We start from the raw sequence: 20,241 nt of genomic DNA, 5'->3' as shown, positions 1-20,241 counted from the left end.
TTTTTGCGTTAAGCACCGCCCCCGTGAACCGGTTCCCCGCTCAATATATACAAACCCCTTTAGAACATTTATCTCTGGCGTCGCAGAAACAGTGCAGGGGTATTTCTCGTAATTTGCAAAAGACACGTGTCGCTTGTTTAGTTCATCCCTTTCTCGGACCAACTACTCGCCAAATCGAAACGAAAAAAAGGTAACCCTAAATTTATACTTTTCTTCTTCGTTTCTTTTCATCCTTGATTCGCCACCCAGATTTGCTCCAACTCCGCAATTGATTCCAGATTCGGTTAGTCCCCGATTTCCTCTATCGATCGATCCTCAATTTTCTCATTTCGGTGCTTGAAATCGGTTTTAGGGTTAGGGTTCCAAACAATTTTTTACCTGTCTTGTCTTCACTGAATCTGAGAAATTCGTTTGCGTTTTTGCTTGATTAACGTTCTGGGTATTGTTTATGTTTTCACGATTTGATAAGACGTGATGTTTTTTTTTTCCTCTTTTGGTTCTCGTTAGGGTTTGCTGAAATTGGGGCTTTTTCTTGATTTGGGGGAAAGTTGAATTTTCATGAAGTGATACTAATTAGGCTGCAGCACTTGCAATTTGAGTATGTGATTCAACAGTTCATGTTATCAATTAGTCTTTAGTCAACTATTGTCAACTCATTCCCAGAGCATTATACCCTGCTTTTTGTCAACTATTCAATGAACCATATTCTCGTATTGAAATGAAATGTCTCAATGAAATCCTTCTTTGGTCTGAATTTACCAAATTATCCTTGCATAACAATAGCTGCTTTAAAGGCTGACCTAAGTGATTAGACCCGGCCCACCACCATCTGAAGTATACTGTTAGTCACAGTGACTCTATAATAGGATTAGACATTATGTAGGACTAGGCCTAACAATAATATCTATCACCGCCGGTAGATAGCTAGACTCATTAAGCATCTAGTCAAGAGTTCGATCCTTGGACAGTGTGTATGGAGAAAGATTTGTTGGGAGAGACCTACCCATTTAATGTGATATCAGATTTCTTTTCCTTTCGTTGCAAGTGTTTTGCTGAGATAATGTTGTAACATGTTCCATCCCTCTTGCTGAATAATTTCCTCTCCTAGTTGTTTTAAAGTTATAACCATCTTAGTGGCTATTTTGTTGCATTATTACTGAACATGATTTTGATACTTGAAGTGTGAGACAAGCTTATTATTTTTTGCAGCAAGGAATCATGGTGCAGAAGCGTCCTTTTGATACTGAGGAAATACTTGAAGTGTCCTTCAAACATCCAAAACAAGAGGGACACAAGAATCAGTTCATGTCCTTTGAAGAATCTGTTTTTCCTGAGGATGGTTGCGTACCTAGAACATCAGGTGGGAATTTTAACCTCCCCCCAACAAAAAATCCAAAAGAAAAGAAAAACAAGTTCATAATCAACTGTGCTATTTGAATATACAAGAATATGTTTTTTGACCTGACAATAGAATCAACTGTTTTCAAAGTCAACCAATCATGACAAGAAAGATGTGTTGTCCTATTTCATCCCTTATTTATTTTGTTATGATTTCTTAATTTAATGTGTTAGGTTTAGATTGTTAACTTGCACTTCAATGTTTATCTTTACAAACATTTGTCTGCTAAATTCTGGGACCATTCATCCATTATTGCTTGAGCATGAAAAGCATGTCTGAAAATAAGAAGTCTTTTGAGTGGTTTCTTCCGACATCTAATTCTACTTACTATGAGATGGGTAACTTGAACTATTCCATTTTTCTTATGACAACGTTTATTTCAAAATTGCATTCAACCTACTCAACTTCATAATCTGTAGAGGGTGAAAGTTGACATAATAGTAGTGAAAGGTAGCTTATAGTATTTCTGTTGAGCAGTTGAATATCCTAAAGGAGCTGTGCAATTTGAAACAAGCTTTCCTGGAGGCTTTTCTGTTTCTTCTTGGGCCTCCAGTGACACTAGTGAAGATGTACAATCAGAATCACCTATAAATCTCCCTTTTGATCTTGAATATTTCAATCCAGAGCGTCCAACTAGGACATTAGTTCGTTATGAGAACAGCTATTCCATGCTCTTCAAACACCCTCCAACAACACCTGTACCAGTAGGACCCGATCATCAAGCTGATATTCCAGCATGGGATTCCAGTGCGACTAGCCGACCAAATCCTGATGCTGCTGGGGATAATAAAGATGAAGAGAGACTTATGGGAACCTGTATAATCCCTATGCCTCAGATGAAACTTTCTATCTATGATAATGAAGAAGTTGGAAAGGGAAGAACTGATGATTGTAGCTGTGGAGACAGGGGATCTGTGAGATGTGTCAGACAACATATAGTGGAAGCAAGAGAGGAACTTGTTAAAAGCATTGGGAAAAAGATATTCGCTGACTTGGGGCTCGCTGACATGGGAGAACAAGTGGCAGACAAATGGAGTGCAGAGGAAGAACAACTATTTCTTAAGGTTATCTTCAATAGTCCAGTAACACTGGACAAGACTTTCTGGGACTACTTTCCCATTGCTTTCCCTTTGAAAACCAAAAGGGAGATGGTTAGTTACTATTTTAATGTGTTCATGCTTAGAAGGCGGGGAGAGCAGAACAGAAACAGCCTATTGGCCATCGACAGTGATGATGATGAATGGCAAGGTAGTGGTGATGGCAATGGAATTGAAACTGGAAATGATGATGAAGACTGTGTTACTGAGTCCCCAGAATCTCAAGATGATGCTTGTCTTGCTAAATCTAATTGCCATGAAAACTATCTGCAAGGTAATGATGAGTATGCCTCAGATGAAACTTGTGCTGTTAAAAAGAATGTATATTTTACCGAGAGGAACATTGATGATGATTCAAGATATCCTTCTGCGATGACTCACTTCATTGGTTTATCTTCTCCTGTCCAACCCCGGGATCAAACTGTTTGGCGAGAAAGGTTTGATGAAGATGTTCATGATGATTCATGCACCTCATGTGATGCAGGAGTTGCCTCACAGAAGACGGAGAATGGTGATCATTGGTTTGGTAATTATAATGGGGAACACAATGGTTATAGCCAAGGATATGTTTTGGACCCTTTTGATGCAGAAGTCTGGGATTCTGTCTCTGTTTTACACTGGAAGTAACAGTGAGTTCTTAGTCTACATGCAGCATGGTCAAAGTTGTTTTTGGCGATGGAAGAAGGCAAAAAATGAGAACTGGATTCTTCATCCTATGCTTTTATTTGGTTAAGCCAAATGAATGATCTACTTTTATTTTGCACGTTGGCATAATATTGAGGAGTTTTGAAACTGATTTGGTTTTTCAGTTTGGTGCCTTTTATTCATCCGTGACTGCAAAATTCATATTCTTTAACTTTACCATAGTTTCCATTTTGGAGTAGGATCTGTCTCAGGGAGAAAGTAGCTTGTAAAAAAAACCATCATGGATGTCAATATATCCCATTTGGGTTTCATGATGTAATTTTGCATTGTTAAATAATACACAAAATTACTGCAATATTTCCTGTCATTCATTTTAAATGGAGTTTGTGTGAATTTCTCCTTTTATTCTAACTTCTATATTTATGTCGGGAGCCATGATTTCTTAAATACAGAGTTTAGCTAATTGAAATGGAGACAATTAGTTGAGTTGAAATAGCCTTTCAGATATTCAGATTCCTCACTCTGCTACCAGACCTCTTTCTTTCCCTTTCTTCATAAATGATTTTGAAGACACTTATGGAGACTACTCAACTCTTTCTGCTTGTTTCACCATTCATATTATTTGGTAGGTCACTTATTGGTATTGTGTGGGTTTTGATTATAAAATGAATTGATGGTCGATCTTCATGTTCTCAAGGGTTGCCATTTTCATTATTGTTTTGTGATTACCTAATCCCAGCTAATAACCCATCATTAAGCTACAACATGTGGAAAGACCTATTCATTTTTGCATGCGTGTGAAATTTCCTCATTGTATATTAGAACACTTATCAACCATAAATCAAGCATGACGTGTAGTGTGGTGGTTGCGCACCTCATCCCTTAACCATGAGGTTGGGGGTTTGATCATTGCTCATGGGAGTGAAACACATTTCCTGTCTAATTGTTTTATGACTTAGTGTGAGCACCCACGACGCGAAGTTGCTATTGTTGACGGTGGATACCCTAGTTTCAAAAAAAATAAAATATATAATTATTTGCCTCTCTAGGAGGAATTTTAGTGATAATGCATTATCTTGTAAACACTTGAGAGAAGGTGAGGATAATACACTACCTAAGGTAAGTTTGGATTCAAAGAGTCAGCCTATAATTGGGTTGGATTTTTATTATTTTCATAAATGTTGGTATTAACTATGTTGTCATGGATGTCAATTTCCTTTTTGTGTTGATATTAACTATGACTTGTAGGGGAACAGCTAGCCCCTTATGTCTTCATATATTGAGTAATGACAAGATTTGATTGTTATGCATAAAGGACCTTGATTAGGCCTACATAACTGGGCACAGGACATGTTTCTTTGTTAGCACTTAGTAGTTAAACCAATTGCACAAAAATACAAAGGTAGAAACCCCATGGTGGTGATTTTCTATACCAAACCACACTTTTCATACAAAGCTTAGGTATATGACTGGTCCCACATTGTCACAAAATTATTACCTCTCAAATGAAATTCCCTTTTTTTACATGAAAAATTAACAATTCTTTTTGAGTATCCCCAAAGCATTTCTGGTGAGAACTTCCTCCTACCACATGCACCATTATTACTTGTATGAAGCAACGTATGCACCTTTTCCCACTACCTCTCTATTCATCAGCTATCATCTACTATTTTTTTTCTTTAATTTATCTTTGTGAGGGTAATCACTCATTTTTTTAACTGAACTTTTCTGAAAGGAAGTTGAGCTATAAGGTTCCAACTGCCAGAAAATACTAGCTTGTGATTTGATTAAAGCTAGTCATGCTCATAACTAACTAGTATCTGCTACTATCTAATCAGTAATCAGTAATCACCCACCAACGAAAAAGAAAGCTCTACTCTCTAATCATTTTAGAACTTTAATCACTGATAGTTCAGCCACATCTAAACTAACCAATGAAAAATAGCAACATTAGCAAAGTAATGGCTAAGACATCTATTACATCTGCAACAACCTCTGTCAAATTGTTCACACAAAGAGGGTGCAGAAGCAGGTAATTAAGACCCCTAGTAAATCTTAATAATGCAAAAAAATTAATGGTAAAGAAAGGTCCAAAATCAAGTGCATGATAGCAATTATGTGCATTGAATTTACCTATATATGTAGGCCATGGAGAATCATTTGAGTTATTCTTTGGTACATTATCAAACTTCAGTAGTGTGTGATATGAAGCTAATTTCTATAAAGTAACTTTAGATTAGTTTGAAATTAAGACTAGACATGGAAGTGAATCTAGATCTATGATTAAAAAAGGTAGAGCTTGTGGAAGAGCTAAGCAAAGTGTGGAAGAGCTAAGCAAAGCTAAGCTCTGTCTAAGCTCTAAAGCACATGCATACCTCATCTGCCACCGACACAGTTTCTAGAACTTGATCACGGATAGCTAGCATTCCAAATGTTTGAGCTAGCATAAACCTTAAGTAAAGCATAAATGAGTGTCCAATCTTTTTCCATGTTGTATTATGTGTGATAATTCTGTCCTCAAATTTTGTTAGCTAGCAATATTCCCTCTATACTGAAGCCTCTGCTGCTTTTTTTGTAATATAAAAAATGCATCTTTCAAGAGAGACAATTTTCTCGAGCCCTGAACATTCACATTCTTATGAGGCTAGCTCTCCTAGCGGGAGTTTTCTCATATACGTACTAGATTCAAACCACGGATTTTACCTAAGAGGAATCTAACATGCACTATTTGAATAAAACAACCGTTAATAAGCTTCAGTTACTTTGTGGGTTCTATATATGGTACTGTGAATATAGAGTAGCTCAACCACTTAAGGGCTCCAACTCTGTATTCTCTTTAAATTTTTATTTACATCCATTTACTCTTTTTTTCCTTTGCTGGACCCAGAATTTTTCTATTTGAATGGCGAGTTTTATCAGATTTGGATGGTTGAAATGGCACCTAGTAACACCAACTAATAATAGTAGCTCATTTTAGTACCATTCAATACAGCTTTACTCTTAGTGACTTGTGCTCTCAAATTTTAAGTTTCCATGTGCATTACCATCATGATGTAATTTTTGATTTATGGCCTTCATCAATTTACTCAAATTTCACAGCACAATGTTCTTCAGTAATTTCTTGAGTAACTTCAAAATGTGTAAGAATCTTGAAGTGTATTTCTTCTCCAATGCAAATCTTTATGTAAGAATCTTGGAATAGCAATACTATATAAAAGTTAGCTCTGATAGTTAGAGAACCCAATATCTCATAAATAAACCGCAAATTAGAATCTCATACTTTCAATCTTCAGCTTAAGTTCCATAACTTTACAATTGAGTCCTCATATCTCATCACACTTCGCCGGCCCAGCACCCACACAGGTTGGCAGTGCACTAGCCCTTTGACTAATCAAAGGCGACTGATACTGCAATGTTAGGAACCACTTGCGTCGTTCATTTGCAACTTAAAGACATTGTGAAAAACTCAAATACCAGTTAATAGAAACAGTGGGAAAATCATACCATAAAAGCTAATTATTGTAATTGGAGAGTCCCCCCACATTGAAATATCATAGAATATCATATTTCGAATGTGGGGCTCAACTCTCATAGGTCTGGTTAACACAAATATCTTTACATGAATCAATCTTGTTTGTGCTGGAAACAATATAAGTTAATGGGGCCGGGCTAGCTCTTTCAACGACATTTTTTATATACACTTAATACCTTGTTTAACTTCTAATCCATCTTTCTAAAAAATAATTGGAGTCAGTTCATATCAATATAAAAAAGACTTAACGAAATATGTGAAGTGTACCTCGAGTGAAGGGTGTACTAGCTGCTAGGCACACCGCAAACATTATGCGCATGCACATGTTCCCCAAATAGAAAATTGACACAATTGATAAAAAGTCCAATTATATAATCTGTGTTTCTTATTTGAAACATCATTTTCTAATGTTGGGGGCGCCTCTAATCCATCTACATATTGAATGAAACTTCTCATCCATTACAACAACAAAAGGTGGGGAAAAACCACTATTGTGATTTAATTTCTCCGATTCTATTTTAAAATAGAATTTTGCGTACTTTTTAATCTTTAATGTGTTATGCTATCTTCTGAAATAAACTTTTATAATTTACAATATAATCCTTATATTTTAAACAATTAACTGAAGAGTACTGAAGTCTCACTTTTTATAAGGATATCGGAACAATGGCAAGAACAAAATGTGATAAAATTAGACAAATACAGCTAACAAGTTTACTAAGTTGCCGGCAAAAAGGGGCATAGATTAAGTGAAGTAATTAGAGTGAAGCTGTTAATAAGACATTCATGTTACGGTTTCTGCAATGAACGTGGCCGGCTTGAAGAGAAAAAGAGACGGCACTTTTTGTGAGGATATTTATAGTCACAAAATGAGCATGAACTAAGATCCAATCAAATGCACCCTTCTCTTAAAATAACAAAGCCACTCACTAATCACGACGCTAGACAGCTTGTACTAATTGTTTATTCAATGTGTAGTTATGTATGTCTAATCTATATAGATGTTAAAGCAATTAAGCTGTTAATCACATTTCCGCACCTAGTTTTAATTAGTTTAATCTATCGGAATGATTAGCTCAGGTACAGTGTGCATGTATGTACATAGAAACATGCATAATGCAGACAGTTTGGGCACACTCACACTATTACACATTTAAGATTGGACTAGTTTGCTCTAATGGTTAATTTGTTAAATGGTGAAGAAAGACTTTTGTTATGTGAGAGTGAGATAATTAAATCCCAATGGTTAAGGGCATATCACTTCTAGTTAGATGATTGTGCATTCAATTTTTGCAAGCGATGTAAGAGTTGTATTGAGAGTAATTTTTAAGTACCTCTTTATACGGTCTAGGGTCTCAGAAACATATGTCTATTTGGAGCAACAATATAGAAAGAGAAAAAAAGAGAGAGAAAATCATACAAGAATTTAACATGATTCAGATTTGTGAAGTTACATTTACGGCTACACTAGGAAGTAATATTAATTTTTGGGTAAAGAATGTTTGTAAGTAGGTGTCCATATATACTAAGCTAACACAAGCTCATCTTAAAATTAAACTAGACAATGTGGTACTAAATTAGATTATATAAACATAATAATGCACTGAGTGATGGTGACAGGAGCCGAACCCACCCAAAATTTTATAATTTTTTATTTATAGGGGGGAGAAACTGGTACCTAGATCAATAGGAGAAATTTCTGAAATTCTAAATTCACATACGGACTTCACTCAACATTTTTGCATTCGACATAACGATCAATGGAATTAGTTATTCCCTGATTATTTTTTGTTATAATTTGCTTTTGCAAATCCGACTTAAGTGTGTTGAAGGTCATTGATATCTTTACGAGTGCGACTTAAAAGGATTGAATTTTTAACTTAAAAATTCAAATAACTATTTTTCACCACTGTGATTCGCACCCGTTTTACAATTTCTTTACTAATTTCGAACTTTCTTACTAATTGATTTGCAAACATCTAACCTCTGACTAAATACCCCTTACAAGTTACAGAAAGACAAGTGTATCACAATAACATTGTTTCCAACAGGTTAAACAACAAAAGGCAAAAAAAAGTTGAACAGCCTTGAATTACTACTCTAATCCTTTTCCTAATCAAGGGTAACCACAAAAAGATCAAGTACTGTCCGAATGGCACACCGAGAAGGCATTGTGATGCAGCTCCAAGTTCTCATTCTGCATCGATCCAACATGCATTTTTAGAGGCCACACCTAACCAATTTAAACAATTTCTGTCATGCCAAGAGAATTTAGCTGTATCACTGTTCCCCTTGGAAACAAATATGGCATGTACAATACTTTATATCCACGATTCCAAAAGGATATTAAAATAAATTAACATCATGGCGATACACTCTTGGACACGCATAAATGTGTCAATTTTTAGTTGCATTGTTTGCTACTCCTCTGCTCAGTTATGAATCACATATTTCAACTATGGTCTATAAATGGATTATGGCTGAAAATGAAATAAAAATGGAGTTAATATTTAAGGGTAGGATAGGAGCAGGTAGCAATATAACATAACCGACCTAAAAGAGAATAAAACCTTGGAAATAGAATAAGATGGAAGACATGACCTACCTAATGTTTGGGGAGTTATGAATTTTTACCAAATTGCCCATGAAATTGAAATGTGCCGCCTCCTCAATCAGCGTGGGAGAATCAATGAACATTGTGATGGAAGCAGGCCTTGATTGGGATATGAAGCAAGCAACTGGATAGCCAGGGGGGACCCACATCAAAATCTTTTTCTAATCCCACAAATAAAACCCATTCACTAGTAGAAAGTCCAAAGAATAACGGCTGCATAGTGGAACCTTTCACTTCAACTTCAAGTGTGTTTTGTGTGAGAGAGATTGAGTTGAGTGTATGATATCTTTTCATGTGAAAGTTATCTCATGTACCGTTATATAGAGTTTTATGTTTATCTTTCTCATCATATGTATTAAATTGTAAGCTCATTGAATATTTATGGAAGTAGAGATAAACACAATATTTCACTTGATATTATTATGTCATATGAGAGAATCTAAATTGATGAGTAGAGGTACTTGAAAGCATTAACATTCCCTTATTAGGCCTAATTTTCAAATATTTAACAAATTATGGACACTGATTTTCTCTTGATCTCTTCTTTTATTCACCCGAAAAAAAGAAATTAAGTTTCTATCACATCTTATTGTATATTACATTTATAATTTCTTTTATTATTCTTCCTCTCTTAATGCAAATGAAAATGCTCTAATTAGATTTTTGTCTAATCACATGCATTTTTTCACGATAAACAATCTTATTTGAGCTAATAAGTGACAATGTTCACATACTGGTCAGACTAGCTCGCCCAGTGAGTCTTATATTCATACTCGAACCCGAGATATTATTTAAAGATAATCAAACATGCATCACTTGAATCAAATATTGTTGTAGACACTTTTTTCGGTGAATCAAATTGCTCTCACAAATCCAACTATGTGTCGCTAAGGGTGAAGACCAAATGGTATCGAACTTTTGATTTAGAAATTCAAATGTTGAAGACCAAATGGTATCAAACTTTTGATTTAGAAATTCAAACAACCACTCACTATTGTTAAGAAATATCGACCTTTCGACTTAAAGATTCAAACAAACCACTTTCAATTATCATAAGGAAATATTAACCTTTCGACTTAAGTATTCAAACATCAACTTTACACTATTGTAGATCCTTACTATACTAGCAAGACAAAGGAAGGAATATAGTTTGGAATGGAGTCACTTTTAGTAGGTTCTCAAGGGAGTTTTAGGGAATGCTCAGTTGGACAAATAGAGGCCATTGGATTAGGAGTGGCGTAGTATCCTCAGTTGAGTACACGTGCTGCTATCCTCCTCCCTCACTTTACCACTCCCTCCTCTTTTTTATCTTTGCTTCCATGCATGGATTTCTCCTCCAAATACACTCAACTTGATATAGAGAGAGAGAGAGAGAGTGAGAAGAGAGAAATCAACGCTCTCTAACTCTCTTCTTATTTTCTATTCTCTCTTGCGTTTGTTCATGCCATCATTAGCAACAAAGGTAACACAAACACAACTCTTCAAGCTTTGATATTTTTCTTCTTCCAAACTCAACTACCAAAGAAGCTAGTAGTAACCAACCATATCTTTACTTTGCTTTGCTTTGCTTCACTACTCATTCTCTTCACCACTCTTCTTTCCCCTGTTTTTCTGCCTTAGATCTTGCACTTAGCTTCCAATTTCGTTCAAACTCATTGCAACTTTCACTTTTTCTCTCTGAAATCACTGCAACAAGTGATGTGATGCAATTTTCTCGTGGAATTCAGGATTAACCGATCTGGGTTCGTGACAACTTTTCTTCTTTTTCATTCTTCCTCTGTGATCCTCTGTTCCCGGGTACTCACAATTTTGCATTCTTGAGTGATGAGATTGATGAATTCAGCATTCTTGGACATTCTCTGATTCGTTTTCTGATCTGCGTTCTGTAATTTCTCTTCAGTTTTCTTGAATTCAATGGAAGAAGAACAAGAATTCAAGCATGTTTGCAAGTTCTGCAGCAAGAGCTTCCCCTGTGGTAGATCCTTGGGGGGTCACATGAGGTCTCATGTCACCAACTTGTCTTCTAAGACAGAGGAGAAAGGAAAGAAGGTTTTGTCTCAGAACAATGGTGGAGATTGCAACACTGGTTATGGTCTCAGGGAGAATCCAAAGAAGACTTGGAGATTTGCAGATTCAAGTGAAGAAGACACTTCAATTATGGTGATCACTGACAAGTTCTGCAAGGAGTGTGGCAAAGGTTTCCAATCTTGGAAGGCCTTGTTTGGCCACATGAAATCCCACTTTGAGAAACAAAGAGTAGTTTCAAATTCTACTAGCTTGGAGGATCAAGATTCATGGACTAATAGTAATAATGCTATTGCTAATGCTACTACCACCCAGAAGTTGATCATGGATTCTCAATCTGACAATGAAATCACTGCTCCAAAACGAAAGAGAAGGTCAGAGAGAAGAACAAGGTACACAGGTTCTGCTTCTGCTGCTGCAACTTCTTCTGTTTCCTTTGCCAATCCTGGTTCTTCTTCTATTTCTGATGTTGAACATGAGCAAGAAGAGGTTGCTATGAGCTTGATGATGCTTAGTAAAGATTTGAGTCCTTGGAGTGGTCTTCATTCTCGTGCTGAATCCTCTGACAACAACTCTGCTAACTTCGAAGCTCCTCGATCCTCGGTTCGAACTAATCTAGTTACTAGAATTGAAGGAAACAAGAAGTGGGAGTTTGCGAATTCAATTCCTGCAAATTTCAAGTCTAAAGGGAAAAGTTCAGAGCTTTTGTCCACTGAGTCTCCTGAAAATGAGTTCAAAATGAAGAGAAGTGGAGTTTCCCTTAAAGAGTTCATCAAGAATGGAAAATCTAACAGCAAGTCTGAGCTTGATTTTGAAGGTGAACAGGGGAAAAACAGAGTCAATGGAACAGAGTCAGTTTTATCAAAATACAGTTCAATCAAGACCAAGTTTCTGGATGCTGAATTGGAGTCAAATTCCTTGAAGAATCGTGTGAAAAGGCCTTTGGAATGTGAATTCAGCAAGAACTCTCATAAGAGAGGCAAGTTTGAGTGTACTACTTGCAACAAAATCTTCCACTCCTACCAAGCTCTTGGTGGCCACAGAGCTAGTCACAAGAAGAACAACAAAGGGTGCTTTGCTTCAAAAAATGAGAGCAGTGAAAACAGCATTGAAACTGAGCCAAAAACTGAAATCAAGCTCAAGAAGAGCAGTGGAAATGAACATGTTGAACATGAACTTGGTGCTGGTCTTAGCAATGAGGTAGAAAGAGTGAAAGAGTCCAAGAAGAACAAAGGTCATGAGTGTCCAATTTGCCTTAAGGTTTTCCAATCTGGACAAGCCTTAGGTGGCCATAAGAGATCTCATTTGTCTGGTAAGTCTGAGATTAGAAACTTTCAACCACTTGCTGTAGTTCAAAAACCAGTGCCAGAAATAAGGGACTTCCTTGATCTTAATCTTCCAGCTTCTACAGAGGAAGAAAGCACTAGTTATGCTGATTCTAGCAGGCCCTGGTGGGTAGTAGACTAGAAGGCAACCATAGTAGTTCTGCAGTTCATAGTGTTCTCCTTCAGTAGTTCAACTTCAGAGTGAAGATTCAGCAGGTGTTCGAAAATACTTCTACAATTAATTCTGCAGTCAATTATCGGAAAAAAACTTCTTTGAGCAGCTTCCGTGTGTCGGAGTTAATTCTGGTGAAAGAGAAGTCAATTCAAACATGCTATCAAACTGTATAGAAATATTTCTGCATTTATTCCATTGATTCTTTACAAGATTCATATCTTGCTAGGTACTTCTTATATGTTGTTAAGATTTTTTTTTTTCAAGTAGTTCATGAGTTGAACTTTGCATCTGTGTTCTAATTTCTTTTTGGATTCTACATGTCATTAGTCATTACTGGTGTTCATAGAATAAGTTCAATATCTGCATAGTTTAAGCTCATGGTTTTCTCTTCTAAACTCCAGTTATTATGAATATTTTCTGCTGTTATGTGTGTTTTAATACCTTCATAGAATAAGTTCAATATCTGCATAGTTTAAGCTCATGGTTTTCTCTTCTAAACTCCAGTTATTATGAATATTTTCTGCAGTTATGCGTGTTTTAATACCTGTTGAGTGTAAGAAAAGTTTCGTTTACTTTTTGTTTTGAAGTAAGTGCTAACGTTCGTCTAATAAATGTGCCAACCGATATGCAAATGTAGTATATGTTGTTTTCAGCCACTTCCCTTGCTGCATTTCAGAGATGTACTTAAATTGTATAAATTCCAAAAGTGACATGTTTGTGGGGCAGCATTATTTTTTCTTTGCATCAAAGAGAAGGAATGAGGTGTTGAAAAATTTGGGATAGGTAGAGGAAGTGATTACACATGAGATAGAAAGGTAGATTTTATAATACACATACATAAAAGAAGGCATGTGAGAGTGGTGAAGGTGGTTGTTTAGTCACCTACCATAAAACCTGACCATTCATCTATCTGTTGTTTCCTTCTTTTCTTACTTGGCACACAAGTGGTGTGTGTGCTGATAAATCCTTCTCAGTAATTACTATGTACTCTCAGTTTCAAATACCATAATAATTCATGAAGACAGTGAGGGGTTGGTTGGACCACTACAAAGTGAAATGGCAGCAGCCCAAACTTGACGCAAAGTGCAGCTTACTATTAAAAAAATATTCAGCTCAATGGTTAAAGATTACTCTTTTTCTTCTCTGTAGAATGTCGTCACTTTTTTTTACATGGATTTGAGAATATATTTCAAGTAGGAATTTTAACAATAATTGGATTCTGAGGTGTTAAAAAGAAAAACTATATGGTCACTTTTTATGGCATGTTTGGTTTCATGGATTACTCTAAAATCACTTCATGTAAGAATTAGTTGCTGAGTCAATATATCTTAAGTCATGTAACAATCATAAAACCAAACATAAATGACATGTTTTAAAACTCGTTCAAAACCCACAATAAAATTAAAATCATGGTGGACTAAAGCAAAAACTAAAGAAGTATTACATGAAACAATATAATTGGTGTGTTTGAGTTGGGATTAAGTTTTAAAGTAAAAAAACTTTTAACTCGGATAAAAAAAATGTTCCACGTAGTTTTTGCTTTGGAAAACATGTTTTTCCATTATAAAACAAAAACTTGCTTTCCAAACACACAATTAATTTTCAGTGGATTCATGAATATGAAAAAAAAAAAAAAAAGATCTTCTAAAAGAATGTCATACCTAATCATATCATGAAAAATGAATCTCTCACCACTAAGTAGGTGGTATTCTCAGTTACCATTTAAAAGAAGAGCAATGCATCAAGCACAACTAAATGGAATTTGATGGCAACTTGGTATAGCGTTTGGTGACCGGCACAGTATGGAGGGAGTCCAGTGTTTCCTCCATTTTAGTAGCTGCAGATGGTGCTGTTTAGTTCTGTTTTGCAAAGAACAAACTGCAAAGAAAGCTATGCAATCTGAACAGTGCTTATTTGGTTACTAGTTAGGCAGCTATTCCAAAGGGTATTTAATTAAGTTGGGCAGCACTTCTGTTCAATTATTTCTATTTTGAATTTTTCATTGGCTTTATTAATTAAAGTGATATTATATATAAGCTTTTTTATAAATTTGTTTATAAATTTATATTACACAATTACGTATATTTTATTACACAATTACGTATAATCAAGTGGGTTGACGTTACGGTTTAACACTTCGCACGTTAGGCAAGTGGGTGAATGTTCAATTTCAAACTCTTCTTGATGAAAAAAAAAAGAGTTAATGGTCAAGTTAGTCCCTGATTTTGTAAGCGAATTTGATTTTAGTATATTGGCGAAAAAAATGACGTTTAGTGGCGATCATGTTTATAATTACTGATGTTTTTTACCGCTATTAAACGTCATTTTTTCATAAAGGACTAAAATCAAATTAGATTACAAAATCAGGGACTAATTTGACAATTACAAAAAAAAACTCATATGTCAGCCCCTAGCCTCGTAACCCCTACCGATTAGTGTCACTTATTAGTGTGCTTATCGTGTGGCGAAGACTTAGTCTAGCTAGTATACGACTAATATTTGTTTAACCTTTTTTCACACATAAGACTTGAACTCGATATCTTAGTGGATGAAAATCAATCATCTAACACTTGAAATGACCATCCATTACAAATAAATATTTTAATTAATTACTTTCTTTTCATATATAAACTAACTACATCTTAAATAATATTAGATGGCTAAATGATGATGTGCATTAAGATTAAGGAACATTTATTTTGTAATCACATTAGAAAGTTCAAAGCTATGTTGACATTGAAAGAAAAACAAAGTTAAAAGCTAGCTTTGCTTTTTTAGAATATTTGTAACCAATCAATGACTTGGTTTCTTGGTCGAAGATAATTCTTTTCCCCTTTTCGCTAGACTCAAACCATGCACATTTGTTCCTTTTGGTTGAGAAATAATTCAATCAAAATTCATAATCATAAGTATTTCACTATGAAGGTCAGTTGAATTTCTGTTTCCTAACTTTATGTTCATCTTCACTTTTATTAATACAAATACTATTTAAATTTTTTATTTTCAAAGGTTTATATAAGAATGTGAAAACAATAAAAACCATTTTCATCATTTTTATATAAGTTTTGAAAAAAAAGTTAAAATAAAATTATGATTTTGTAATTAGAAGTGGAAAATGAAAATAGAAATGTTTTTTTACAACAAAACATTAAATTTGTAGTATCATATACCATTGTCATACTTTCTTTTGTGTACTAACACAACCACGGTTACAATTTAATAGTTAAAAAAGACTAAATGAAGTATTACATGAAACAGTATATCGCTGTAATATTAAATCTTTATGTCCTAATAGCAGCCTTAAACCAACATGTCAACACATAGCTAATGACATATTGGCTCAATCTATTGTTAAAGATGAACCACTTAATTCTCTTAAAAAAAACACTGTATTTAATTCTTACGTACTGTTTATATAAGCGGTGTTGGTAGGTTATTTGTAAGAACTTATGAAACTGATTTTTTGTTCGGCATACATATCCTATCCTAATTTGTGATAGTGATCGGAGCTGAGCCACCAAACTTTTATTCATTGAAAAATTATAGCAGCCTTACATCATACCCAGCATTGGCTAAGGAGAATACTGAAAAGAAATTATTATTTTTACTAAAGACTAGTCTGTTACGGATCAAGCTATAGCAAGGTGGAAAAATGCTAGAATATTTGGTAGTTAGTTTATAGAGTCAACGTGATTCGTCTGCAAGTTTGATTCCTAAAAATGTCATTAGTGGGGCGATTTAGCTAATCACAGCATCACGATATATATTTGATTAAATAATGATTGAGTGGTGTTTTAGATCAGATGCAACTCTTGATAACATGGTGTCCCATGCACTATAAATTGAACATGTGGCAATTAATCAGCTTGTTATTTCATGGTAGCTAGGTGTCGTGACATAAACAACAAATGATTAGTTCAGCTTTTATTGGATCTTGGACTTTCAAATCCTATTAAAATTTAATGTTTTTTTTGTTACACTATTAATTTTTAATTTAAACATTCTACATCAGTTCTTATTTATTTGTTCAAACTATTCTTGAAATGTTACTTGTGCCCTGTATATCGTCTCATTGTAGTTAAATTACAAAGGGTTTGCAAAATAACCAGTTTCATTAATGAACTAAGTAATTCAAAACAATTTTAAAAAGTCTCGAGTCTACTTCCTTTAAAAAAAGGCTTAATCCAGTTTTTGGTCCTCAACCTTTGTCATAAATATGGTTTTAGTCCCTCGCCGGTGTAAAGGTGGGGGTTGGTCCCCAATTTTTTGCAAAATAATTGGTTTTGGTCCTTCCGGCCTGTTGGGTCAATGCCGGAGCTCCGCCAGCTGATGTGGTCCTTGCCACATCAATTAATGAGCTTAGGTGGCTTTTTTTTTTCTTTTTCATTTAAATTCTAAAGCTTATTTATAATTAATAATTTCTGTACCAAAAAAAAATTAATAATTTAATTATTATAGCAATTAATGATCCTCTTCATCACCATGGGCAGTTAAAAAAAAACATCATCATCATCAATCTCCTTTTTTTTCTCATCAACCCACACCCGGATCTACCACCATCAAATGCCGATCATTAGATTTGACACCCCAACCATTAGAAATGTCACCCCACTTACGGAAACTCAGTTTCCGAAATATTTCGGAAATAAGGTTTCCGAAGCACTTTTTACTCAAAAGTGTGGTTTTTTACTCAAAAGTGTGGTGTTAGATGTATTTTGAACTAAAAATCACGAATTAATTTCGGAATCTAATATTCCGAAATAATTCGGAACTTGAAAATCCGAAAATTAGGGGTGTGAAATCTAATGGTTGGGGTGGCAAATCCAGCTCTCTCAAATGCCCACCAACACCAGACTTGATTTTCCCCCTCCCCTCTTCGTTCAACCTCCCCTTGGGTTTCGATCTGCCTTAGCTAGTGTAAGATTTCTAAGTTTGTGTTCTTTTTTCTGCACTGGTTCGGGGAGACGGCGTGGGTGTGGTAGCGCGCCACAATGTCGCGGACGACGGTCGGGGTCCTTATGAGGACGGTGTCACGGCGGAGGTCGTGGCAGTTAACGGCGGCGGTGTGGTTGATCCGGTGGAGGAGGAGGGATGAGGAGATCGAAGAAGAGGAGGTTGAACTGGGTGAAGAAGATAACATCTCACAGAAGAATCAAAATCTTCAGATCTGCGATGTGGGTATGGTAGCGGTGGGTTGGGGTTATGGGTTTTAGAAACCGAATGCGTCAGAAAGAAGAAGAGATGAGATTGTGAAGGTTCGAACCTTATCAGATCAGATCTTGTTTACCAATTTGGAGGCGGAGGAGGAGGCCGGCGGCGGTGGAATCGTTGGCCATGGCCAGGTTGATCCAGTCATCGTGGTCACATATTTGGTGGGTGGTGTTTGTTGGAATGTTTTGAATAAATGAAAATGATTATATTAATAAAGGAAAGGAAAGGAAATGAATAAGGAGTGGAAGGTTGGTTTATCTGCGTGTGCTTGTGCTTGTGCTCCTTGGCTTTTCTGGCTTTTTCATTCTGCTCTAATGTTCCAGATTTATCTCCTTGGCTTCTCTGGAAAAATTGGTGGATGGATCTGCTGAAAGTGACAGAGGAAGATGTGGAACCACATTCAAACATAATATTTTTTGCTAATTTTTCTGGGTTTGATGAATGACCCTTTATGTACCTTTGTGATTAATATGAAGATGGATGATGAAGAGCAAAATCCGGGTTTTTGATTTGATGAAGAGATTTGTAATTAATAATAAGATGAATGATTAATTAGGAAGAAGAGATTAAAGGGTTTAATTATGTTTTTTTTTTAGAATTTAAATGAAAAAGAAAAGCCACCTAAGCTCATTAATTGATGTGGCAAGGGCCACATCAGCTGGCGGAGCTCCGGCGTTGACTCAACCGGCCGGAAGGACCAAAACCAATCATTTTGCCAAAAAATGGGGACCAACCCCCACCTTTACGCCGGCAGTGGACTAAAGTCATATTTATGACAAAGGTTGGGGACCAAAAACTGGATTAAGCCTTAAAAAAACGATCCGTACAATTATGTATTTTTATTCTTCTGATAATTTTTTTTTATTCTTTCTTTATGATGTTAGATATTTGAATTTATGTGGTTTTTCTATTGTATGATTACTACTTAAATTTCTTTTTTTTATGGAGGTTGCGATTTAGAAGATGAATTGGTCCCTATATTTATACATTCTTATCGTTTATTATCTTATTGTGACCATAATTAACATCGCTAAGGTTGAGCTATCGAAGACGGAGTCAGAAATGAATTATGAGTCAGACCAATTTGCGAATCGAACGAGCTCCCCTTGCATGCAATGATGTGGTGGTGAACCTCTCATTCTAATTCAGTGCTCCGAATCGTGCGGAAAGGTTTTCCATCCCACGGCTCACCAACTTGATCTTCCGCGGGAACGGTATGTTGAAATAAGCCTGGAAAAGAAGTACTTACTCCTTAGCAATCTAGATGTTATTTCATGCTCTTAATCCTATATGACATAATTAACTGTATCAATATAGTAGGTTATAGTTTACTCATGACGAGGGATTTAATATGTGGAACTAAAAAGAAGAGAATATAAGAAATTAATAATAACTTGCTCTTAGTGGATGTTTAAGGATTAGTTTCGTATGTTCGACAAGTTTTTTTATCTCCCAAATTGTCAAACATACCGAACCGACTACTATTGTGATATCTGGCTTATCAAAAAAAACTATTGTGATATCTAGTCGGATTGGTTAAACTAATCCAATTTTAACAACCATGATTAAGTCAATAATTCAATAACTAGGTCAAACTAAAAATGTATAGCCAGAGTATGTTCAAGCATTTCATTCTCAAAATCCCACTAGCCAGGAGTTGAACCTATTACTCCAACATGGAGAAACGGAGCATCCCCACTATCCAACTTGCTATTTTTCTTTTTACACTAGGAGAATCCAACTTGCTATTTGAGTAAACAAACATGTAAATTTATATTTATATATTTTATAAAAATACAAAAGTTATTGGAACTATAAATTAAGTACAAAATTACATTTAACTGAAATCATATCATATAAATATTTTTAGATTAACACAACACACCGTGACACAACAACACGATCACATTAGAAAGTGAAAATCTCTAAATTTGGGGAGAGACCTGCTCATTGTTGTTCATGTGCTTACTAGTGACGTGAATGTCAGTACATTCTAGAATATCTGTGTTAGAGCTATGCTGGAATGAGAGTGGAAATTGTCGCTTTAGATGATTTCTTAAATGCATAATACGGCTACATTTTCCGAGTTTAATTTGATACATTAATACTTGAAAAAAAACAAACAATAACATTTTCATAATAATTAATATATTAATTTTTTATAATTTAAAATTATAAAATTGTTATTTATTTAATAATTTTGGTACGTAAATTTGAT

General features: G+C 35.3%; 2 protein-coding genes across 7 annotated transcripts; both read left to right on the top strand.

Annotated features, from left to right (window-relative positions):
• The first annotated feature begins 53 nt into the window (after positions 1-53).
• LOC130711939 (uncharacterized) lies at positions 54-3,496 on the top strand. Of its 4 annotated transcripts, none has more exons than XM_057561731.1 (3): positions 54-190; positions 1,210-1,360; positions 1,877-3,496. In XM_057561731.1, exons 2-3 carry the CDS (start codon positions 1,219-1,221, stop codon positions 3,121-3,123), a joined length of 1,389 nt encoding a protein of 462 aa, XP_057417714.1. In that variant the 5' UTR covers positions 54-190; positions 1,210-1,218; the 3' UTR covers positions 3,124-3,496. The 4 variants fall into 4 exon arrangements, with proteins under 4 accessions (XP_057417714.1, XP_057417716.1, XP_057417713.1 ...); XM_057561733.1 differs by having other exon boundaries at positions 70-283; positions 2,024-3,496; XM_057561730.1 differs by having other exon boundaries at positions 70-283.
• A 7,116-nt stretch (positions 3,497-10,612) lies between these two features.
• Positions 10,613-13,021, top strand: LOC130714673 (uncharacterized). Of its 3 annotated transcripts, XM_057564595.1 has the most exons (3): positions 10,613-10,749; positions 11,015-11,084; positions 11,188-13,021. In XM_057564595.1, the coding sequence occupies exon 3, from the start codon at positions 11,202-11,204 to the stop codon at positions 12,777-12,779; it is 1,578 nt and encodes a 525-aa protein (XP_057420578.1). In that variant the 5' UTR covers positions 10,613-10,749; positions 11,015-11,084; positions 11,188-11,201; the 3' UTR covers positions 12,780-13,021. The 3 variants fall into 3 exon arrangements, with proteins under 3 accessions (XP_057420578.1, XP_057420579.1, XP_057420577.1); XM_057564596.1 differs by lacking the exon at positions 11,015-11,084 and having other exon boundaries at positions 10,614-10,749; XM_057564594.1 differs by having other exon boundaries at positions 10,614-11,084.
• The last annotated feature ends 7,220 nt before the right edge of the window (positions 13,022-20,241 follow it).

Source organism: Lotus japonicus, chromosome 4 (assembly GCF_012489685.1).
Source record: "Lotus japonicus ecotype B-129 chromosome 4, LjGifu_v1.2".
Classification (NCBI taxonomy): domain Eukaryota; kingdom Viridiplantae; phylum Streptophyta; class Magnoliopsida; order Fabales; family Fabaceae; genus Lotus; species Lotus japonicus.
Note: the sequence above shows the minus strand (reverse complement) of the source record. Positions and strands in the feature narration are given on the sequence as shown.

Coding starts and splice junctions, on each gene's coding strand:
- LOC130711939 (XM_057561731.1), top strand. CDS start 1,219: ATGGTGCAGAAGCGTCCTTTTGATACTGAGGAAATACTTGAAGTGTCC. Junction 1,361..1,876: donor TTGCGTACCTAGAACATCAG/GTGGGAATTTTA, acceptor TCTGTTGAGCAG/TTGAATATCCTAAAGGAGCT.
- LOC130714673 (XM_057564595.1), top strand. CDS start 11,202: ATGGAAGAAGAACAAGAATTCAAGCATGTTTGCAAGTTCTGCAGCAAG.